The sequence below is a fragment of the Lampris incognitus genome, chromosome 12, assembly GCF_029633865.1.
Source record: "Lampris incognitus isolate fLamInc1 chromosome 12, fLamInc1.hap2, whole genome shotgun sequence".
Classification (NCBI taxonomy): domain Eukaryota; kingdom Metazoa; phylum Chordata; class Actinopteri; order Lampriformes; family Lampridae; genus Lampris; species Lampris incognitus.
The window spans coordinates 29206364-29231687 of record NC_079222.1 but is presented as its reverse complement, the minus strand read 5'-3'; the positions used below and the strand labels follow the sequence as shown (position 1 = coordinate 29231687).

At 43.1% G+C, this 25324-nt stretch overlaps 1 protein-coding gene across 1 annotated transcript in view; it reads left to right on the top strand.

The window, feature by feature from the left end:
- The window catches only part of LOC130121601 (lysine-specific demethylase 2B), a 68393-nt gene that overhangs the window by 16141 nt on the left and 26928 nt on the right, over positions 1-25324 (top strand). Inside the window, exons 7-12 of the mRNA XM_056290444.1 lie at positions 1489-1582; positions 7486-7639; positions 7843-7958; positions 10022-10148; positions 12782-13212; positions 13952-14038. Coding sequence (XP_056146419.1) covers positions 1489-1582; positions 7486-7639; positions 7843-7958; positions 10022-10148; positions 12782-13212; positions 13952-14038 — 1009 coding nt within the window. The remainder of the gene's footprint in view (positions 1-1488; positions 1583-7485; positions 7640-7842; positions 7959-10021; positions 10149-12781; positions 13213-13951; positions 14039-25324) is intronic.

Sequence of the window (25324 nt, the reverse complement as noted above, 5' to 3'; positions counted from 1 at the left end):
TGTGTTATTTTGTTTTCTGTCATTTATTTTGTTGTTGAAAATATTTCTTCTGCTGATAATGTTTTTTATAAACTCTTGTATTGCACTCAAGTTTCCAAAAAGTTTCTAAAAAAAAAGAAAAGGCGACAAATTAAAGGAAAAACCAACCTAAGGCCACCAAAAGCCTCCAACACAGATTCAGTACTCCTCGGCATAGCTTCTAGAAGTCTCTGCATGCTACTGGAGGGATGACACACCATTCTTTTAAGATATTCGCTTATTTTGTGTTTTGATGATGGTGGTGGCGAGCGCGCCGAAGTTTCCCTTAGGTGTTAAATTTGGGTGGAGATCTGGTGACTGCAAAGGTTGTAGCATATGATTTACACCATTTTCATACTCATCAAACCATTCAGAGACCCCTCGTGCCCTGTGGATGGGGTAATTGTCATCCTGGAGTAGACCACTTCCATCAGGATAGAAATGTTTCATCATGGGATAAATGTGATCACTCAGAATAACGTTGTATTGATTTGCAGCGACCCTTCCCTGTAAGGGGACAAGTCCAAACCATGCCAGGGAAATGCCTCCCACAGCATAACAGAGCCCCCTGGACCCCCTCACTGTAGGGGTCAAGCATTCAGGTTTTTCCCTTAATTTGCCAACCGTTTGTATGTATATATAAAATAAAACAGACCTATAACCTGAAGGCAGACAAATAAACAGAACCACCCAGATCCCTATGGGATGAGATCATTACATGTGTCTTAGACATTTTCGCTAGACATTTTAGTCCAGCGTTATATGTGTTCCTTACTGTACATATTAGGTTGTACATGTAACTAGCAGAAGCTGTAACCAACTGATCACAGACTGGAGAGACTGTAGCATCACCTCACAGTGGGAAGTGCTTCACAATACAGACATATCCCTGGTAATAGAGATGGTCCCCTTCTGATTCCTCTACTACATGCAGTGGTTGGATGTCCTATAAATAGAGCTGTTCTCCCTCATCTTGTAATATGGCTCAATTATTGAACATTTTATATCCTACTAGGTCTTAATCACACCTCAGTTAATTCTTTTAATAACTTTGCCAGTAAAACACTACTGAGACAGATACAACAGAGTTCACTTTAAGAAGAGTTCTCTGGTCTGAGTCTACTATGATTACAAATTTACAAAGTCCTCACTTAAACTCAGTAGCAGCAGTGTCTCAGATATATGACATTGTGCTCTTATTTGTTTTCAATTCAGCTTGAATATAGTGTGGGCCATTTCTGTGTGTTCAGTCTCCTCTTTGAAATCTATGGGTAGCCCTTAAAAATGGTATGGCCAACAGAAATCCCCGCGGTAGGGATCCCCCTCCCCCCTTTTTTTCAAAAGGTTTTACATGCCATTTTCAAAAATCCACCCTATCAGTATGGAATTTCTCATTATGTATCTCAGTGTGTTACAGCTTTTGAATTGCTATAATGTTTTTATTAATCCACGTCCTTTCCTTTTACGTAGGTACTGTTTGATGAGTGTAAAGGGCTGCTACACAGACTTCCACATTGATTTTGGGGGAACTTCAGTTTGGTATCACGTATTCAAGGGACAGAAAGTAAGCACATTTAATGGTCTTGTGACTGACAGTTTGTACAAAGCATCGGTTTTTGGGACTCCCTCATTTCATTTATGAAGCATGACATCATGGTAACAGTAACAGGAAAAGGCTTTTCTCTGCTGCTCAGTTACAAAGTAAATATGAGGTCATGAAGAGCCCACAATTAATCACAAACATCTTTTTTTTTTACATGGATATTTTTGCAAAGAAGTAGAAAAATAAAAAGAGGTATAAATATGCTTAAAATGCTGTACATTTCAAAAGTGGAAATACATTCACAGCTTTAACTTCTTAAGATGAACTAAGTGCTAAAGAAATGTATGGAATAATGATAACTAGGATACATAGTTACCATTTTAACTATAACTATAACTATGTATAGTTATGATACATTGACTCGAAAAATGTTTGCTTGCCAGAAGTGTTGGCAGGTGGGTGCCCGGTGATTAGTTACTAAAGGGTCATGAGGTGATTGATAGTTGTTTAGTAGTGGTTTCTAGGTGGTTACAAAGATGCTGCTATGTGGGTTAAAGGTGTTTGCTTAGAGTTGCTAGGTGATTGTAGGTGTTACAATGTAGTTTTAGGTGTATAGCAATCACAAGAGATCCCGTAATAACCAGGATGTATTCCAAACCTCAACAGCCATCAACAACAAACCATAAACAGCCAGTGATCCTTACAAGTCCTTGTAGGACTTAAATCCTGTCATACGTTTCTATGGCAAACTTAGAAAGGTCTTCTTCTTCTTCTTTTTCGTCATCTTCTTTTTTTTTGGCTGCTCCTGTTAGGGTTCACCACAGCGGAACATCCATTTCCACCTCTTTGGCGTTCCTTTTTTCCTCTTGACTGGCAGCTCCATCTTCAACGCCCTTCTTCCAATATACCCAGCATCTCTCTTCCACACATGTCCAAACCATCTCAATCTCACCTCTCTTGCTTTGTCTCCAAACCGTCCAGCCTGAGCTCCCCCTCTAATATATTCATTCCTAGTCCTATCCTTCTTCATCACTCCCAACAAAAATCTTCGCATCTTCAACTCTGCCACCTCTAGCTCCACCTCCTGTCTTTTCATCAGTGCCAACTGATACAACTCCAATTGATACAACATAGCTGGTCTCACTACCATCTTGGAAAACTTCCCTTTAACTCTTGCTGGTACCCTTCTGTTGCAAATCACTCCTGATACTCTTCTCCACCCACTCCACCCTGCCTGCGCTCTCTTATTCACCACTCTTCCGCACTCCCCGTTACTTTGAACAGTTGACCCCAAGTATTTCAGTTCATCCACTTTTGCCACCACTACTCCTTGGATCCTCACCATTCTGCTGTCCTCCCTCTCATTTGCATATCGTGTTATATTGACTTTCATTCTTCTCTGAGTGCATATCTCCACCTCTCCAGGCTCTCCTCAACCTGATCTCTACTCACACTACAGATCACAATGTCATCCGCGAACATCATAGTCCACGGAGACTCCTGCTTGATCTCGTCCGTCAACCTGTCCATCACCATTGCAAAAAAGAAAGGCTCAGAGCCGATCCTTGATGTAACCCCACCTCCACCTTGAAGTCATCTGTCATTGCTACTGCACACCTCACCACTGTCACTCTGCCCTCATACGTATGCTGTACCATTCTTACATACTTCTCTGCCACTCCCGACTTCCTCATACAATATTACACCTCCTGTCTCGGCACCCTGTCATATAGTTTCTCTAAATCCACAAAGACACAGTGTAACTCCTTCTGACCTTCTCTATACTTCTCCTTCAACATTCTCAAAGCAAACATCACACCTGCGGTGCTGTTTCATGGCATGAAACCATACTGCAGCTCGCTAATCATCACATCTCCTTTTAACCTAGCTTCCACTACTCTTTCCCATAACTTTATGCTGTGGCTGATCAACTTTATATCTCTGTAGCTACTACAGCTCTGCACATCACCGTTATTCTTGAAAATTGGTAGCAGCACACTTCTTCTCCACTCCTCAGGCATCTTCTAACTCTCCAAGATTGTGTTAAACGATCTAGTTAAAAATTCCACTGCCATCTCTCCTAAACATCTCCATGCCTCCACAGGTATGTCATCTGGAGCAACCAATTTTCCACTCTTCATCCTCTTCATTGCTGCCCTCACTTCATCCTTGCTAATCCACCACACTTCTTGGTTCACTATCTCCACATCATCCAACCTTCTCTTTCTGTTTTTTTTTCATTTATCAGCCCCTCAAAATACTCCTTCCATCATCTCAACACACTCACCTCACTTGTCAGCACATTTCCATCACTATCCTTCATCACCCTAACCTGCTGCATATCCTTCCCAGCTTAGTCCCTCTGTCTTGCCAATTGGTACAGGTATTTTTCTCCTTCCTTAGTGTCTAATCTCACATACAGCTCACCATACACATTTTCCTTTGCCTTCACCACCTCTCACTTCACCTTATGTCACATCTCCCTTTATTTATGTCTGCTTTCTTCATCGCTATGACTATCCCACTTTTTTGCCAACCTCTTCCTCTGTATAATTCCCTGTACTTCCTCATTCCACCAATAAGTGTCATTGTCTTCCTTCCTCTATCCAGATGACACACCAAGTACCTTCTTAGGTGTCCCCCTCACCACTTCTGCAGTAGTTGCCCAGCCATCCAGCAACTCTTCACTACCACCCAGTGCCTGTCTTCACTCCTCCCTGAACTCCACACAACAGTCTTCCTTCTTCAACTTCCAACATTTGATCCTTGGCTCTGCCTTCACCCTCTTCCTCCTCCTTATCTCTAAAGTCATCCTACAGACCACCACCTGATGCTGCCTAGCTACAGTCTCCCGTCACCACCTTGCATTCTCCAATGTCTTTCAGATTGCACCTCCTGTATAAGATATAGTCCACCTGTGTGCACCTTCCTTCATTCTTACACATCACCCTGTGTTCCTCCCTCTTTTTGAAATACGTATTCACCACACCCATTTCCATCTTTTTCACAAAATCCACCATCGTCCGTCATTCCACATTCCTCTCTTTGACACCATACCTGCCCATCACCTCAGTTCCTCTCACCAACATGCCCATTGAAGTCTGCTCCAATCACCACTCCCTCCTCCTTGGGTACACTCTCCATCACTTCTTCCAACTCAATCCAGAATTCTTCTCTCTCTTCCATCTCACACCCAACTCGTGGGACAACATTAATCATCAGCAAACTAAGAAAGGCAACTTTATTAAAAAAGTGTACTGAACTTCACAAAGTTGAATTAATCAATTCTGAAGGTATTTTATATCATTTGACTCAGTTGACCCCATGTGATACCTGGTGATTGCATAGGTCAGGGATTCCCAAAGTGTGATGCGTGCACCCCTTGGGGTGCTCGAGCTGCCTCTATGGGGTGTGCGAGAGGAAACATGTAATGGTGGTGTAATGATATTACGTGGTAGATCGTGTTTAACTTTATTGCAATTCGATTCAGATTACTGGTGTTATAATTTCTGCAACCACTATGTTATGTATGATTAATCGTAATTCAAACTTAATACAAATTTTCTTTAAAACGGCTGAAAATATGACAGCATTTTCCCCCATCTTATGTCATCATGGGCCTATCGGCCTCTGAGCCTGTGCGTACGTCCGCGCTCTCACCCATCCTCTTCACTCTTTAAAAGTGACAACTTTTGTGTAACTTTGTTGCAATTTATTGAAACTTTGTTGCAGTGTGGTTTCAGTTCCACTGGAATGTGAGTGCGCTTTGTTGCGATCTTGTGAATATTTTCTTAGGTTTGTTCTGATTTGTGTGTTTGTTGTGATTATTTGTGCATGATTAACTTGATAACTGTAATGTGGCTATAAATGGACTGTTGTGTTTTGTTTTTTTTTCATTTTGTTTTGAAGGTGTTGAGGATTGGGGGTGCATCTACTTGGTTGGGGTGTAGAAGGGGGTGCATTGCCTAAAAAGTTTGGGGACCGCTGGTATAGGTGTTTGTGCCCTCTATAAGTCTTAGAGATCCCTTTGTAGTTAAAACTAATCCCAAGCATTGCTATGTCAGCATCTCCCAGTGCCTAGTAAAAAAAAAATAATCATAGCTGTATCTGTGTTTTAGGCTCTGATGTTGTTGTGTCCGTTGGTTGAAGTCTTATATGAACTTTTTCTGCTATTTTTGCTTTCTCTCACCAACAAATTTATTCTTAATCATTGCTTTAATCTGCCTCATGCTACATTTTGCTACTACGCCAAAGATGTAAAATGCTATACTCTGAATACTTTTTCCCGAGAAAGTGAGTGACAGCAGCCACAGAAAGAAGCAACTATGATTTGGATATTCTTGAGATAGCTGCTGCAAGGAGTTTTAGATGTTGACTTTGCGCACCCTTGTGGTAAAAAGTGCAAAACTAAACGAAAACGTCTTCATTTTGCATACTTTTTTGTGGCATTTTTCCCCTTTTTCTCCCCAATTGTATCCAGCCAATTACCCCACTCTTCCGAGCCGTTCCGGTCGTTGCTCCACCCCCTCTGCCGATCCGGGGAGGGCTGCAGACTACCACATGCCTCCTCCCATACATGTGGAGTCGCCAGCCGCTTCTTTTCACCTGACAGTGAGGCTTTTCACCAGGGGGACGAAGTGCATGTGAGGATTACGCTATTACTCCTGTCCCCCCCGAACAGGTGCCCCAACCGACCAGAAGAGGTGTTAGTGCGGCAACCAGGACACATACCCACATCCGGCTTCCCACCTGCGGACATGGCCAATTGTGTCTGTAGGGACGCCTGGCCAAGCTGGAGGTAACACGGGGGTTCGAACTGGCGATCCCCATGTTAGTAGATAACAGACTAGACCGCTATGCTACCCGGTCGCCCCTATTTTGCATAAGTATTGCCTTTTGTCAAAGATCTACATAGCGTGTGCATTTTTTATGAATAGACGACAGAGCTGCGTTGGTGTTTTCTGTAAAATAGGTTCGCAAGATGCACAGTGACAAGGTTCTGTATCTGTTATTGTGGCTCTGCACCCCGTCTGTGTGGCGTGTATCATTTTGTCCAAGTCACAGGGAATCTGACCCGGAGATTAACTTTTGGAATCATTATGTAGGAATGTCTAATCTTCTTGCTAATGGTCTCATTTGCTTATGTCAGTTATGCAGAGGCGCCAGAGTTAAACCGGGAATGATAAATAATTAGTGAGAAACTCCTTGTAGAAGGTTTCAATGTCAGAAAGAAAAAGCATCACAGAGAACATTTTAATGGTAATTTTCATGATTGTGAAATAAAGTTGCTGAATGCTTTAAGGTTTGAATGCTAAAATACAGAGCACCAGCTAGAATACTTTAAAATAGCACCTATTCAATCTTCAAAATCTTCAACTGGTTTTTGAGATGTACAGATGTGTGCAGCTTTTTAAATATATTTATACCTTTTAAAATATTGAACAGTAATTTTACTTTTTATTTGTTTTTGCCAGAGTGCAGGAGGATTACTGCATCACAGGCATCTTATTGGCTGTTTACAAGTTTCAAGCAGCCATCGAGTAACCGCTTTGCCAACAGTTTCAGCTGGCTCACACATTTTCCCCAGGAGATAGTCTCTCTCATTTTTATAAAAAAAAAACTCATTCAAATAAGCCTGTGTCTTCATTATCAATGGCTGCAGCATCAGCACAACTGTAAGTTCTACTGCTATAGTATGTGCCTTTGCCCATTAGAGGGGGTGACATTTAAAGAGCTTTGGAGGTCACTCAAGCGGTGGAAGAAAGTACAGAAGAAGATACATTAAGTGATTGGATCTTTTTGTATCAAAGGTCTTACAGTGTTTCTCAAAACCTTGAGTGTATTTACAGTCCAGAGTGGATGTATCCCTCAGTTGGAACAGCATTAAATGCCTTCAAAACTAAAATTACTATCTCTCCGGTCAGGTTTTTTGGCTGGTGCCTCCAACTACTCATAACCTTGCCCTTTATGAGGACTGGGTTTTGTCCGGGAAGCAGAGTGATATTTTCCTAGGGGATCGAGCTGATGGATGCCAGAGAGTGGAGCTCAAGCAAGGATATACCTTCTTTATTCCCTCAGGTGACTTGACATAAGTGCATAAATCTCCTCTGCATTAAGGGATTATTTGTTTCACTTGTGTCACTGACTGCTACATGATTTGTATCCAAAATCCTACCATTATTAATAAGCCGTATGACTGGCGGCGTCTCCATATATCAGCTGTGTGCTTGTGCTTGTTGTGTTGGAAATGTGTCCTGAGCTATTTCTTTCATGATTTTAAGGTTGGATTCATGCTGTCTACACACCGGAGGATACACTGGTGTTTGGAGGCAACATTCTGCACAGCTTTAACATTCCTATGCAGCTTACCATCTATGACATAGAGAACAGGACTAAGGTAGGATTTCAGCTTCTTTTCATGACCTCTTATGGACCCCTGAATTGCCTCTAAGACTAAAAATGGGAAAGATGGTGTGGAGGATAAGGGTTGGCCCACATGTAGAGAAACTAGTGGAAGAAAGTGGTGAAAGAACTTCACAGGAAGTTGAATCAGTTCATCTGGATACGACGTTTATTGAGAGAGAAACAGTTCATCACTCATCTATGTGACCTCTTCAGTCTCAACTGACTGCAGGTATCTCCACCCTTATAAACAATACAGTGGCATAACGACCGAAAACAACGATCGGTTTCATATGCAAATTGCCGTGACCATTACCTAGAGTTTCAATGGAGAATATAGAAGGAATGGAGAGGATATGGAGGAAGTGGAAAAGGGGGCTCTGATGTCCTATCCAGGGACACCACCTAGCCATTGGTTCAGATTTGTGGATGACACCTGGGTTAAAATTAAATCTCAGGACGTACCACGTTTTACCGACCACGTTAACTCTGTGGACAGCCACATCAAGTTCACCAGGGAGGATGTGTAAAAATGACAGGTTAGCCTTCTTAGACTGAAATTGCAATTGGTGATGGCAGACATTTGATTGTTGATGCTTAGCGTTAACCAACACATACTGAGCAGTACTTAAGGTTTGACTCTCATCATCCACTGGAGCACAAACTAGGAGTCATCAGGCCAGAAATTGGTCCACCCCAAGAATCGGGTCTCTCGGCACAAACAGAGCAATATAGTGTACGCTGTTCAGTGCCAGCCGGATTGCAGTGACTTGTACATTGTACATTGGGGAAACTAAACAGACACTGGCCAAGAGAAGGGCACAACACAGAAGTGCTAACATGTCAGGGCAGGACTCCACAGTCTACACCCATCTACAGGCCAGTGGCCACTCTTTCAGGGACGAGGATGTGCATATCTTTGATAGGGAGGAACACTGGTTTGAACGGGGAGTCAAAGAAGCCATCTGTGTGAAGGGGGAATGACCAACCCTGAACCGAGGGGGGGCTAAGAGTACATCTGTCGCCATCTTACAATGCTGTGATTGCAACTATTCTCAAATCCTCTTGAATAGTACACATTGTCATTGAAACTCTAGTTAATGGTCATGGCAATTTGCATATGAAACTGTTGTTTTTGGTCATTATGCAGCTATATTGTTTATAAGGGTGGGGATACCTGCAGTCAGCTGAGACTGAAGAGGTCACCTAGATGAGTGATGAAACGTTTCTTTCTCAATAAACCCTGTGCCCAGATGAACTGATTCAACTTTCTGTGATCTAATGTATTGCATTTCTTTGTTTGACTATGGTCCGTGAAGAACATAAAGATGAATTTCTACTTGTCTTAAAAATGATATTAAGTTATGTCCGTCATGACACACCTTAAAGTGTCCGTCATGACACAGCTAGCTGATTGGATTACCACCTTTGTACCTAGAGGGGCACTATTTTTGTTTTCTTTTGGAGATATAAAGGAGAAATTGACAACTCAGTTGTGTCTCTGAAGAGTAGCACTGGTGAATACTGCATAGTTTATTTTTACACCTCTGGGTAGGAAGTGGAATAACACAAAAGGAGATCACCATTGCGAAAAGTGTTTTCCTCACTCTGAAATATAAAACGTGTGTGTGTGTGTGTACAAAATCTTTTTAGTCAGATAGTTATAGACCTAAGCAATGTTTCTGAGAAGGGAATAATGATTAAATCATGTTACCTTAGCTCTAAATGATCACAGTTAATGCTAAGATTAGCACTAACTTAAGGTTAGCTTAGTACAGATAATGCTAAGATTAGCACTAACTTAAGGTTAGCTTAGCTAACTTAAAGTTAGCTTAACACAGTTAGTGCTAAGGCCTGTTGATAAGCAAATATGTTCCTTTAAATATGAGTTTGTTTGCGTGTGTGTGTGTGTGTGTGTGTGTGTGTGTAGTTGTACACTAGTAATGTAGGGCAAGTTTAATTTGAATCTAGTGTCTGAAGAGTCGCAATGATAAATCCCATGAGTAACACTTAACGCTTCCCATGTGTGATTTTAAATAACTGGTTGTGTATCGTCAGGTTCATTCCAAGTTTCGTTACCCCTTTTACCACGAGATGAGTTGGTATGTCTTGGAGAGATATGTGCACTGCCTCACCAAGCGGTCGCACCTTTCTCTGGAGTTCCATGGAGAGCCCATGTCAGTGGGTGAGTAACATTACGTAATTTCAGTGTATTGCCAGTGTCACTGAGTCCATGGAAACATAATATGTTCCTTTGGTGATAAAATCAGCTCCCTGAATTTACCAAAGCTGTTATTGTTTGGTGAGTAGAATTGACTTCTCTGGCCTACCTCTGGCCGTAATGCTCCACTCCTGATGCTAATCTGTGTTACGTATGTTTAGATGTTGTCAGCTTTTTCAGTTTATGAATTAATTAATATGCTAATTAAATGGTTACAGGTCATCTGATTCAGTATGTAAATAATGTGCCGCATCCCAATGGCAGAAACTATAGAATCAAGACAATTACCCTGTGATGTTACCTAAATATTGGTTAGAGTGGTAGAGTACAGAGTATTGATTTGTCTCCATCCATGCATAGGCAATATTCATCCATCCATTATCCAAACTGCTAAGCCTTACTCAGGGTCATAGGGATGCTGGAGCCTATCCCAGCAGTCATGGGGCGGCAGGCGGGGAGACGCACTGGACAGGCCGCCAGGCCATCATAGGGCCAACACACACACACACGTTCACATTCACACCTAGGGACAATTTAGTATGGCTGATTCACCTGACCTACATGTCTTCGGACTGTGGGAGGAAACAGGAGCACCCAGAGGAAACCCACGCAGACACGGGGAGAACATGCAAACTCCACACAGAGGACGACCCGGGACTACCCCCAAGGTTGGACTACCCCAGAGCTCGAACCCAGGACCTTCTTGCTGTGAGGTGACCGCACTAACTGCTGCGCCACCGTGCCACCCATTGCATAGGCAATATCTCGGAGACAAATCCTGGTGAGGTGAAAGATGCTTATTGCCATTTAGATCTGGAACTTACACGGTTACTTTTTTGAGGAGTTAGTTCAGTTTTATGCCACCGGCACAGCGGCTGGGGAAGGCGAGAAATCCCACATTAAACAGGCCCCGGCTAATTGTGGTTATCCTAACTGGAAGTTTGTCAAAGCCAGGAAGATGCCCAAACAGTACACCAGTCAATCAAAGAGAGGAGAAGGACAACAGCTGCCCAAGCGTAAACCAGTGGTGATTCCGTATGTGGCGGGAGTGTCGGAACAGTTGAGAAGTGTATTTTCCAAACACCGTATCTCAGTTGCTTTCAAACCCCAAAACACGCTGTGCCAGAAATTGGTCCACTCCAAGGATCGGGTCCCCCAGTACAAACAGAGTAATATAGTGTACGCTGTTAAGTTCCAGGAGGATTGTCGTGACTTGTACATTGGGGAAACTAAAGAGACGCTGGCCAAGTGGATGGCACAACACAGGAGAGCTAACAGGTCAGGCCAGGACTCCAGTCTACACCCATCTACAGGCCAGTGGCCACTCTTTCAAGGATGAGGATGTGCACATCTTTGATAGGGAGGAATGCTGGTTTGAATTGGGAGTCAAAGAGGCCATCTATGTGAAGAGGGGACGACCATCCCTGAAGAGTACATCTGTCACTATCTTCCAATGCTGTGATTGCATCTATTCTGAAATCCTCTGTGAATAGTACACATGACCATTGAAATGCTAGTTAATGGTCATGGCAATTTGCATACGAAACCGTTGTTTTCGGTCGTTATGCCACCATGTTGTTTATAAGGGTGGGGATACCTGCTGTCAGTTTAGACTGAAGGGGGACTGAGCAGTGACGAAACGCTTCTCTCTCTCGTTTCTCTCTCAATAAATATTTGTCCAGATGAACTGATTCAACTTTCTTTGATACAAAGAGGTTGTTGGCAGTGGATGTGTTTGCTGGCTTATTTTGTTTTTTTTTTAAACAAAAATTGCATTTAGTGAAGTCATTCAAGAATCTCAGTTTTTCATCATCAGAGTCTTCTTAAGGTATTGTAATCCTTTACCAACCATAAATCGTACCCGTAAATTCATAGAAATGCTGCAGGTTACAGTGTGGCCCATTTTCGCACCCTAAAACAAGTCATAGTTTTTCAGCCAAGGGTTCCCCTGGCTGTTTCTCTTTATTTGCAGATAAAGCAAGCTTACAAGATTGTGATGTTTTGTTTTTGTAAAATAAAATAGATCATTAAACCTTCATTTAGTGAATTCTGAAGCATGTATGTAGTATTTTGAAAAGCAATTTGTGGACAAATGGTCACATATATTAAGCACTGTTCATAGATTAACCATCAGCTTTTTTGCTCTATCACTGAGATTTAGTCTATGCCATTTTATTTCTTTATTTCAGGTGTTAAAACCAGAGTCTTCTTCATTTGTCCATTGACCAAGCCAGAAGAACCTTTGACAGAGCTAATTTCCCACCCTTTTCATCCTTTCTTACTGGTTGACGATAAAGCTATACAGCAGTGCAGTGTTACAGATATACGTGCTAAACATCTACTCACATGGCTTGCATGACGTTTATTGTCGTGATTTGAAGAAAGAAAAACACAAGAACTTCCAAGCATGTTTTCTCTTCCTTAGTTCACTCTGATCAGTAGGTTTTGCCAGGCCTTGTTCCTGGTGAAACAAACAGATGCAGTTTGTAGAAATGTCTTGGCATGTAAGTAACACTAACTAACCTGTTGGGGGAGTGAAGTACAAATTTCATGGCACGATTTATCTGATGATATTTATTGTCTGCTCTCCCTCTCAGACTTTGAGGCAAAGACAAGTGTAGAGAGCCCTTCATCTGACTCAAGGAGCCAGGATATGGACGAGGACTCATGTGAGATGCAGGTCAGAGAAGAGCTGGGCGAAAAACCAGAAAGACATACTCAGGATGATACCTGTTACCTTGACAACAAGAAAGGAAAACCCAACGATTCTCATAGCCCACAGCACTTCAGAGCTGCTTTGTTCACTGACTCTGAGGATAGTTGTATTCCCACATCTACCTTTCCTCCAGATTTCCCCAAAACTCCTGACTCCCCAGCTTCAGAGTCACACAGTAAATGGACTCACTTGACTGAGTTTGAGTTGGAAGGCCTCAAAGCCCTTGTTGAGAAACTGGAGGCACTACCTGAAAATAAAAAATGTGTTCCACAAGGTATAGAAGACCCACAAGCTCTGCTGGAGGAGATGAAAGTAAGTGAGAACTCATTTGTTCAGGGTTGTTTTGGTTAAAAAGAGAGTGCTGTGTCTGGGTAGCGTAGCGATCTATTCCATTGCTGTCCAACACGGGGCCCACCAGTTCGAATCCCCATTTTACCTCCGGCTTAGTTGGGTGTCCCTACAGACACAATTGGCCGTGTTTGCGGGTGGGAAGCCGGATGTGCGTATGTGTCCTGGTCGCTGCACTAGCACCTCCATTGGTCAGTTGCGGCACCTGTGCGGGGGGGGGGGGGGGGACTGGGGAGAATAGCGTGATCCTCCCATGCGCTACGTCCTCCTGGCGAAACTCCTCACTGTCAGGTGAAAATATGCGGCTGGTGACTCCACATGTATCGGAGGAGGCATGAGGTAGTCTGCAGACCTCCCCCGGATCGGCAGAGGGGGTGGAGTAGTGACCCGGGACGGCTCGGAAGAGTGGGGTAATTGGCTGGATACAATTGGGGAGAAAAAGGGGGAAAAAGTTTAAAAAATAATAAAAAGAGGGTATTGTATATAACAGATGTGATACTTCATCCTCAAGGCTCAGCGTTTTCGGTTTTTACCGGTTTTCACCGAAAAGTACCCAGATTTTTAAACTGATTTTCACCCAGATTTTATGTTTCCACGGATCCAAAAGTTGTTCCTTTTCGTGTGAGGTTATGTAACAGTGTCCTCTTGTGGCGAAATTCAGCCTTGCTCATCCTTAACCTCCCTGCTTCTCTGTGGTTGCCAGGTTGTCTTAAAAGAGCATGCAGATGACGATCCTAAATTGGCAATCAGTGGAGTACCTGTGGTATGCTGGCCCAAGAAAACTGTCAAGGTGAGACTATCAGAGCTGCAGTTTGACTATTAATGCATACAGATTTGTTTGAGTCCTTCTGATACACCTATCGTTTTTCAAAGGGCTTTCTGTTAAGAAGTGAATGTATATAAGGTGTCGTCTGTGAATGTTTTCATTCACCCAGGTCATGGTTATCCAAAGGAATTGAATCGAGTGCAACTGGACTTGGTATATATTCGTGAAGACGTTTCGCCTCTCATCCAAGAGGCTTCATCAGTTCGTGCCTTTCTGACTAGACAAAGCTAGTCTGACTGGCTGGTGATGAAACTCAGATATGTATCCTCTTTGGAGTCGTTATCAGAGCTATTGATGTCCATGTCTCTTTGTGTTCTGATATTTAGCAACGCCCGTCGTTATCAGATCATATCTCAAAAACCCAGGAGACTCAAGAGGCTTAGCCTCCAAGAACAACAGTCGGTCACTAACCGCTCCAACGACTCATGACCACTGCATGGAGCACTAACGAAGTCGAAACTAACACCCCCAACGACCGTCGCTGCTTAACATCGGATCACAAAGAGCCATGGACATCAATAGCTCTGATAAAGTGTCTGTGAATGTTCTCATTCATCCAGGTCATGGTTATCCAAAGGAGTTGAATCAAGTGCAATATATGTTTACAATATAGACATATATGTATATATGCAATATATACATGTTTACCAATATATTACCAATACATACATGTTTACCAATGCCCGTCGTTGGTAAACGACGGGCATTGGTAAACATCGCGACACAAAGAGCCATGGACATCTATAGCTCTGACAACGACTCCAAGAGGATAAATTCTGAGTCTCATCACCAGCCAGTCAGATTAGCTTCGTCTAGTCAGAAAGGCACGAAGTGAGGAAGAAATGTCTTCACGGATATATACCAAGTCGAGTTGCACTTGATTCAACTCCTTTGGATAGCTCTGATAACGATTCCAAAGAGGATAAATATCTGAGTTTCATCACCAGCCAGTCAGACTAGCTTGGTCTAGTCAAAAAGGCACGAACTGATGAGGCCTCTTGGATGAGAGGCGAAACGTCTTCATGGATATATACCAAGTCCATTTGCACTTGATTCAACTCCTTTGGATAGCTCTGATAACGATTCCAAAGAGGATAAATATCTGAGTTTCATCACCAGCCAGTCAGACTAGCTTGGTCTAGTCAAAAAGGCACGAACTGATGAGGCCTCTTGGATGAGAGGCGAAATGTCTTCATGGATATATACCAAGTCCAGTTGCACTTGATTCAATTCCTTTGGATATATAAGGTATAATTTAAACTCAATGCAATCAAGACATAACTGTGCAGCAAATTCAGGACAACCAGCCGTATGGAGAAATTCACCAAGCTGTTGTGAGGAAGTTGGAAAAAGGTGAAATCTCTTCACCATTTTTCATCGAATCAACCGGTGTTAAATTTAACAACCGCACTTGTATGATAGGGTTGGGGATTTACAGATAAGTAATGTTTGGTAGCCAGCTGGCATGCAATAAATAACAATTTGAATTCAAGAATAATAATAAAAATAATAATAAAGAATAATAAATTTGGTGGCACGGTGGTGCAGTGGTTAGCGCTGTCGCCCGACAGCAAGAAGGTCCTGGGTTCTAACCCTGGGGTTGTCCAACCTTGGGGGTCATCCCAGGTCGTCCTCTGTGTGGCATTTGTATGTTTTCCCCATGTCTGCGGTGGGTTTTCTCCGTGTGCTCCGGTTTCCCCCACCATCAAAAAGACCTGCATGTTAGGGTTAATACTCCTGTCTGTGCCCCTGACTGAGGCATGTCAAGAAGAACCGGAGTTGGTCCCCAAGGCACCGCACGGCGGCTGCCCACTGCTCCTAGCTAGGATGCAGAGAAGGAATTTCCCCAAGGGGATCAATAAAGTATCTGAAAAAAAAAAATCAAAATGCCTGAATGTAGCACCTCCGGTGCAAACTAGGGGTAGCAGTAAAGGCGCTAACATCTAACTAGGTTCGGTCAGGGGTTTGCTTTGACTAACTCATGAGAAGAGTTGCTGTGTAGTTTGAACAGTTGACAATTTTATTGCCTCACAACAGCATAATATACACAGCGCTGACTTTTACATAAAAGAATGGAAATAAAACAAAATAGAGCTCTTTAAAGTAAATAAAATAATAAACCAAAGAAAACCTCATTCAAATCACAACCCTCAATGAGACGAAAGAAAAGTTCAGTTCCTTGTCCTTGAGTGTACTGGATATATTTCAGCTATGACTATTTCTACCCTGGTAGAGGAAATAGGCTAGTGTGTATGAGTTCTTATCTGGTGTCTGGATGAATGATTCAGGCTTGTCAGACGTTTCCTGGGACAGATCCTATGGTAGGCCACCGCTTCTATGATCGTCCACAGTCTCACTGGGCTGGGCTCGCCATCACAAGCTTCCAAATTCTATCTGGTAGTTCCAAAAAAACAAAAACCAACAAAACAACCAAAGAACAGGATATTCAAACATTAGACATTCTTATAACCCCGACTGGTTTTATGAAGAGTATCTTAACAGCTATCAGATCCAGCATTATCTTTTCCCTCTAGTGGTTAGCAATAAGCTAGCACAAAAACGTGCTTTACTCATCGGAGTTCCAAATACTTAAAACTCGACAGACCTTCGTCTCGTAAGCTCACAGATGAGATTCTGATTAAACATAACACTTTTCAGAATCAGTAAATGTCAGTACTCTAAACTTTGTAACTTTCTGTGGCTATGTATAATGAAATTCAGTCGTCGGTTCAAGAGCACATTTTCAGGGGAGACTCCAAAAAGGAAAAAAAGAAAAGAAGACGACTGCGTGTGTCACGCTCTACCCTAGCGAGTTGCATAGTGCGCCCCTTGCGGAGCGGCATATCACTACACCTCTAAATCAATGACCCATTAGTAGCTCCGTGTGTCATATGGGTTACATAAACGTTTAACCAGTAAATGGAATGTCAAACTGATACACAACATTGCATGCCTTTTTAAATCATATCAATGTTTTTAAAATCATTTTCATATTTTCTGGTTATGGTAAACGGATTTAGAGATTGGTATTATGTACAGCGTTATTCTATCCTTCTCATGGCATTATTCTGCTGTTCACATATTTCATGTTTATATCATTCTCCAAGTCGCTGATCGTCCATGAGAAGAGCTTTTGCGATACAACATAGCACAACGGTTATTCCTAACAGAGCACGTTATGATTAACAGCTGTTTGGTCTGAAAACCCCGTTTATCCCATAGAGAACATGTTTTTTCTCCTCTCTCTTAATCCCTCTTGTCTCAGTCCCTCATGCCCTTATTCGGGTCTCTCTCTGCATATTCAGTGCACTATTTTTTTCTCTCTGTGAAATGTTTTTTTTTTGTAGTGGTTGTTCCTTCTGCGATACGAGGGTGTAAGGACAGGATGCTGTGCTGCTGTAAAGCCCCTTGAGGCAAATTTGTAATTTGTGATATTGGGTAATAAAAATAAAATTGAATTGACTTAACTTATTCCTCAGAGGAAAATGACTGTTTATTAGCATAATTTGGACTTAACAGGGTGCTGCATTACATAATGAAGTCAATAATGAGGATTATTTAATTTATTTTGAAGCACAAATAAAATTCCCATTCTTTCCGTAACATGTGCTTTTTGTAAAAATCGTGGACTATGAAATTGATCGGGATATTGATATATATTGGAATTCAGAGGCAGTATTGATGATGTTATTGGTATTATAAAAATCAAACACCATCCGACGTTAGAAATAGTTGTGGTAGGGCGTCCGGGTGGTGTGGCGGTCTATTCCGTTGCCTACCAACATGGAGATCGCCAGTTCGAATCCCCGTGTTATCTCCGGCTTGGTCGGGCGTCCTTACGGACGTCCTTACGTGTCTGCGGTTCGGAAGCCAGATGGGGGTTTGTGTCCTGGTCGCTGCACTAGCACCTCCTTTGGTCGGTCGGGGCGCCTGTTCCGGGGGGAGATTGGTGGGAATAGCGTGATCCTCCCATGCGCTACGTCCCCCTGGTGAAACTCCTCACTGTCAGGTGAAAAGAAGCGGCTGGTGACTCCACATGTATCGGAGGAGACTTGTGGTAGTCTGCAGCCCTCCCCGGATCGGCAGAGGGGGTGGAGCACAGCTCGAGACGGCTCGGAAGAGTGAGGTAATTGGCTGGATACAATTGGGGAGAAAAAAAGGGTGGAACAGAAAAAAGAAAAAAAAAACTAGTTGTGGTAGCAATTGTACAGTAGAAGAAATGTTTTAGCAGAGTATCACATGCTTTCAGAATATTCACATTTAAAACATTAAGTTTTCATGCCTATAGTTACTGTGGCTGGTCTTTTATATCTCTCAAGGGGTAAAGTATGTTCACCTCGTTTGTAATGTTAAGTCAAATTTATTTGCATATTCCTAAAATCACAATTTATTACCAAGATGGTTCACAAATACATTCTATACAATGTATGACACCCCTCATCCTGAGATCCTTGATCTGGAGGAGGAAAAACTCCACAGAAAAAATCGTTGTCAGGAAAAAAAATGTGAGAACGAGGAGCAACAGAGAAGTGATTTCTCTTCCAGAACCGATAGCCATGCATTAGGTAATAATAATAATAACAATAATAATAATAATACATTTCATTTGTGGGCGCCTTTCATATATATATTATATGTTGCTTATGGCATGAAACAGGCTTGTACTGTCTCATAAAGAATTTACTTGAATCACTGGATTATTTTGCTCCTTATTTGTTGGGTACTTTTCTTACTGTTGAGTGTTTGTTTTAACAAAGTATATATGTATATATATATATACATCAATCATCAGCTGTCAAGATTGACAATTGATGATTGCTTATGGCATGAAACAGGCTTGTACTGTCTCATAAGAAATTACTTGACTCACTATGTCATATACATATATACACACACACACTCACACACACACACACACACACACACACACACACACACACACACACACACACACGTGTGTGTGTTGTGCATGTATATGGTGTTTCATACTTACTGCTATTGATACTTGTAAAGGCCAGCTGCTAGCTGAGGGGCCTCATTGTGGGTTCGTCTTTTGTGATGAGATGACATCTGTCTATTTCTACTCTGACCCCGCTCTTCCTTCCCTTTAATACTGCTCATGAATATGACTCCATTTCTACACTCTCTCTCTCTCTCTCTCTCTCTCTCTCTCTCTCTCTCTCTCTCTCTCTCTCTCTCTCTCTCTCTCTCTCTCTCTCTCTCTCTCTCTCTCTCTCTCTCTCTCTTTCTCTCTCTTTCTCTCTCTCTCTCTCTCTCTCTCTCTCTCTCTCTCTCTCTCTCCTCACTGGAGGGATACTGCCTACTCCACCCCTAGTACATATTCTGCTGCTCCGTGAGGATAGTGGATTCCTATTGGCCCCCTGCTCGCCTGCACCCCTCCTCTTATAGAGGGAGCCAGTCCATATTCACGAGACAGGATCCTCTTCTCTGTACTGTGCCGTGTTTCCTACATCTGCTTGTGATATTGTGGCGCTGTGCAGCAGAAGGGAGGGCCGTAGAGTAGACATCAGCAGTAGCAGTAGTAGGAGGAGGAGGAGGAGGCTGCAGCCATGTCAGTTTGCTTTAAGCTGGATGGTATGTGAAAATCAGCCATGGCCATGTCGCTGAGTGCTGACGATGAGGACTACGACTCAGACGTTGAGCAGGTTAGCATGCTGAGTCCCTACAGGCAGACGTAGGCAGGCCACTCGAGGAATGCTTGTGTCAAGTAGAGAGGAATGAGCTGCACCACAGGGCAGTGTGGAATGGTTCCTTAATATAAATTCAGTTTTCATTGCCTCCATGCTGGGACTTTCCATTAGTGCTCTTTAATATGAGGTTTAGTGACAGTTTTATGAGCTTTGTGTTCATGATTTGTGTGCGTGTGTGTGTGTGCGCACACGTGTGTGTGTATGTGTGTGTGTGTGTGTGTGTGGCAGGTAAATGCATCAATGAGTAGAGGCTTTGTGTAAGACAGCACAAGTCCTGAGGACGGCTAATGCCCGATCCAGAGACGAGATGACAGACAAACGTGTGTCAGAATTTTGAACAATCCTGTCAAAAGTAAACCATATACACAAATGGGTATTTTAAAACGAGATTGTATGTGGTGGCTGGTGTATTTGTCAAAGCTGTGAAGGTATTTTGCCAGTTGTTGTTCATGAAAATGCACAGTCATTATTTAACTGAATTTGGAGATATTGTTCATTTTAGCTGTAATAGCGTTACAAGTCGAAAAACCGGATATGGCATGAAATGTGTTTAGTTTCTTGAGCCCATGTATCTGTCTCTCACAAGTTCTAACTTTACTTCTGAGCCGCACCCCCGCTGATGTTAATAAGCTGACCACATTTGTGTTTCGAAATCATTCACTGCAAGTGAATTCGTAAGATTTCTTTACAGGTACTGGGAGATAATTTCTTTCATGTTTTTACTCGTCACATTAACACGCCAGTTATCCTCCATGCTACAGTTCCCCGAGGCGGTGTTTCTGCTTCAATCTCAGCTCGTCTTGACCCCCTTCAAGTTTGCTTTTAAAGCATTGCAAGTATTTCACATTCTCTCACTTTTGTCCGTTTGGAATTAAAACTTGTTGGCTGGGAGGTTGCGTTGTGCGACTCGTTCATCGCTCATACTTGTAGTCGGAGCTGTCCACTTGTGATCCGTTTACTCATTTTATTGCCAGGCTTGAACAGCCCCACGGGGTTTCTCTCGCCATAGTCAACTCTCCCAACTCTCTGAGACTGAGACCAGAGATAGGCCACTCAAGGCCTGTTAGAAAGCGATTTCACCTCACGTACACTTTACACACACTTAACCCCTCATCTCAGCGCTCGTCCAAACTCCTAGTGTGATGTCTACTCTGGAGATAGCCTATTTCACAGACATGGGGGGGGGGTGCGGTATTAAAGGGGACAATATGCACAGCAATCTGGAAACTCCTCTGTCATGTCTTCGGTGCCGATGAACACTCGGACAGATATTTCGCTGGTCTTTATTTAACATTGTCATAGCTTGCAGACCTCCACAAGTCCCGATTGACTGAATAGCACTCTTGCTTCGAGGCAAGTGTAGATAGGATATATAGAGCGCCCCCTGGCTGATAGGCTCCAACACTGCATTACTTGTCAAAGCTACAATACTACACCCCCCCTTTTAAACTAAGAATACAATCAGCAAGTGTCAACAATCATGTAACTTCCACAAGCTTAGTATCCTAAGTATTAGGCTAAAACAAACAAGTCGTCTTAAAGCAGTTTTTTTTATCATGTTGAAGTTCAACAAGTTTAGAGTTCAATCTTTTACACAAAAAAGTAGTTTCTCTCCTTTCTTTCACTCTCTTTCTCCCCCATTTCTTTTAAGAGAAACCTATACCAAGAAGGACCGAGTAGACTGCCAGCCTTCTAGTGAGACCAGAGCACCTTCTTGCTCTAACAATGATGATCTCACTCCCACCTAACAAAATTCTTCAACCTACCTGGAGGTACTCTTTTGCGCGTGGCACATCGCACGGGAAGTGTGACAGGTAAGTTCCTCGGCAAGGCTGACCTGTGTGTCTCTGGTGTATGTGTGCGCTCAGGAATGTGTTCAGCTGCCTGCTCTGCTGCTGCTTGAGGTTCCAGCAACTCATCTGGCACATCTGGAGATGAGCTGGCAGGATCCTCACTCCCGATGATGGTCTGGTCTCAGCTGTTCTCCGGGTTGGTAGTGCTGGTCGTGGTAGTGAAGCATACTCGTATCTGGTCCACATGCCTCCTTATGGACTAGCAGTTCCCCACTATGATGGTGTACGACACTGGGCCTGTGTTGCTCTCGTTGACCGCTGGGATCCACTTTGCCCCTTAGCTGTAGTTCCATATGAAGATGACGTCTCCTGGCTGGAAACTTCGCAGCTTTGCATGTTTGTCATGTGAAGCGTTCTGTTGTTCTTATTTTTTCTGGATCTTTGCTTTGACGTTGGGCAGAAGCAGATCAAACAGTGACCTTGGTTTGTGTGACATCAGCATTTTCGCTGGCGACAGGCCCGTTGAGGCATGCGGTGTGATGTGGTAGCCGAAGAACCGCGACAGTCTTGTTTCAATCATCTCTTCCTTTGTTTTCTTCATCCCTGCTTTGAATGTCTGGACAGCCCTTTCAGCTAGTCCGTTTGAAGAGGGGTGGAAGGGAGCTGACCTTACATGGCGGATGCCATTCTGCTTCATGTACGTATGTTCCAAACTGAGTACTCATGAAACAGGCCCCGTTGTCTGACATGAGAACCTGTGGCAGTCCATGGGTGCTGTCTGAGCCTCTCGATCGTGGCTTGTGAGGTGGCAGCACTCACAGGGTAAATGTCCATCCACTTTGAATGTGCATCTACAATCAGCAAAAACATCTCCCCCAGGAACGGGCCTGCATAGACTATGTGGAGTCGACACCATGAAGTCTCCGGCCACTCCCAAGGGTGTAACGGGGCGTGTGGGGGTGCCTTTCTGCTTTCTTGACACTCATCGCACACCCGCACCTCTCACTCTATTTCCTGATCCATGTCTGGCCACCAGATGTATGTAGTTTTTAGCGGAACCGTTGTACGTCATCAATGGGGGACTTTGTGCATTGCACACCGGATGTAAACATTAGCTACATCTCTGTGAATGTTCTCATTCATCCAGGTCATGGTTATCCAAAGGAGTTGAATCAAGTGCAACTGGACTTGGTATATATCCGTGAAGACGTTTCACCTCTCATCCAAGAGGCTTCCTCAGTTCGTGCCTTTCTGACTAGACCAAGCTAGTCGGATTAGCTACATCCCACTGAAAACCACTAGCTAGCAATCATATGGCATCATATTAGTACGTCGCCCAGCTCCACTTTTGGACAACTATTTTTTATCGTCTCGGTAGTCCTTCTTAAGTTTTTTTTTAAAACTTGTTGATTATTTGTTCCTGCGTTCGAGTGAACCCATTCTTGGCCATCTCTTCGACTAATTCGCCGTACAGCTTACTCTTTCTCGTTCTACTCTCTGGTTTTTCCTGAAAACTCGAGAGATGCCCAGATAACAACCAAACACGGAGTTTCCTCAGCTGACCACTGCGCACCCTTGTTATCTGCCGATTTCGCCATTATCTACTTTTAGGCTATTATCTCCTCTCTTCTTCCTCTGGGATGTCACGCGCCCATTGATGTTTGTCACGGTTGGCGCTGAAAAACCTGCTATTTTTTGGTGCCGGTTCGGAACTAACTTTTCGGGTTCGCAACCAATTTATTTTTGGTCGAAATGCTCTGAACAGTTCAAAAACGTGTTTGCGAACCGGCACCGAACCCGTTCCCTGTTGGCGGAAAAGGGCTAGAGTACTTCGCTCGAGTGATGATGTCATCTTTGAAACGTCTGCCTATTTCCGCTTTCCTTTTGGGCGCGTTGCGTGTGGAGCAGTTTGAGGTCGGAAGATTCTCGGCTTAGTGTCAGGTGAAACATTGATTGCAGTTTTGATGTCCTTTAATGTGCCTAATTTGTCTTTGAACACGTCTTTGTGTTTGGTGAGTATTTGCTGCAACGTGACGTTTTCTGTGTCAACATGCTTGACCTCAGCCCACTGTAACCGAATTTCTTCAAACCAGCCTCTCCCCACCAAGCTAGCCCCAGCTCCCTAAACCACCACAACAGTTTTCTTCTGATTGCGGTAAGTAACCCTCATATCAGCTACCCCTATTACTGAAATGGGCTGTCCTGTGTATCTTCTTCTTCTTTCGGCTTGTTCCCTTTCCCAGGGGTCACCACAGCAGCTTTGATAGTTTCTATCGGTACCCTGTGGGGGCACAGCGCCGATGGCGGTCTTGTCAATCCGCATAATGATTTGGCAAATTTTTACTTCGGATGCCATTGTCAGGGTTAGTGCTAACCCTATGAACGGGGGCACAGGTAAAGCGCTGGATGCCAACCCAGTATTCATGGACTTGCGCCCCATGCCTGACCTGTGTATGTTTTCAGTTTAATTTGTGCATGCTTCAGTTTAGGGCTTTTTGTATCTTCCCATGTCTCGTTGAATTTCGTCTCATTCATTATTGTTACACTGCATCCGGTGTCTTATCTCAAATTGCACTTATTTTCCATTTCTACGTCTACTGTGAACGGTTTCACATTCTTTAACCGTGCATTTTTTCGCACAGTACGTGACCGCTTCCTCAGAGCTTTCATGGTCTGTCACTTTGTGTGAGCCGTGGTAATGTGAGCTGCGCCCGCTCCTTCCTTCACTCTCTGTCCTGTCACTTGTTCGTTTGTTATTCTTTCAGTATACACGCTCTGTGGCCAGCTTTCCCACATGCGTGACATTTTTTGTTCTTTAAACTTGCAGTCTGCTGCTCACTGCGTTTTGTCTTTGCAGCGGCAACATGCTCTGTGTGCTGCTCCAATCACATTTCTCCCTCTGACTGCGGGCGCGGCCCCGCTGCTGTGCCCATATATGGGTTATTCCGAATCACGTGACTTTTTCCACTGACAACGAACAGCTCCGCCATGTTGGAGGACGGCTCGACTGTATTTAGCGAGCGCTGATTACGCTGAAGTCCTCCTTGTCGATCCGTGTATACAAGAACGGAATTTTAAGCGAAAATCGGACAAACGTACGGAAATAAAACATCGCAGTTGTGATCTACTCTTCGAAAAACAGTTTGTAAAATACATTTTACAAAGTTCTGGCCTAATGGTGTAAAGGATCAGATTCGATTTGAGGATTTTCGGCTGTTAGGCCAATCTGATGCAATTCCGCAATCAAGAATTATGTGTAACCTTTAGATGGAAAAAACCTAGGAGAGATATATGGAAAAACTCGCACTTAACGATTTGTTAGAACGATCTGTTAACAAATTTACAAAACATAAGCAGTTTCTCTCCCTCTTGTACTTATTATATTCAAATCATGTAATTTTAAGATTTAGCTTATAACTGCTGATGATTGACACAAAATTGAAAGATCTCTAACAAAATTGAAATGTTGTCTTTGCTTTTAAATGCTTTGTTTCTTAAAAAAGTACAAGTTTTATACAATGATTAACTTGAAAGTTGTATCAGTCTGAAGGACCTACTGAGTCACACATTTGTACAAGAAACCAAGGTAATTTTATCCACTGTTGTCATACCAGCACTATCCTTATTACCGAGGCAGTCTGTTGGTAAAATTCCTTGTAAAATTGTAAAATTTCTCGGTGCTAGGCCAATGACACGCCCCACATGGATGCGGATAGATGCAACTTTTCTTGTTGCCTCAATTTCTA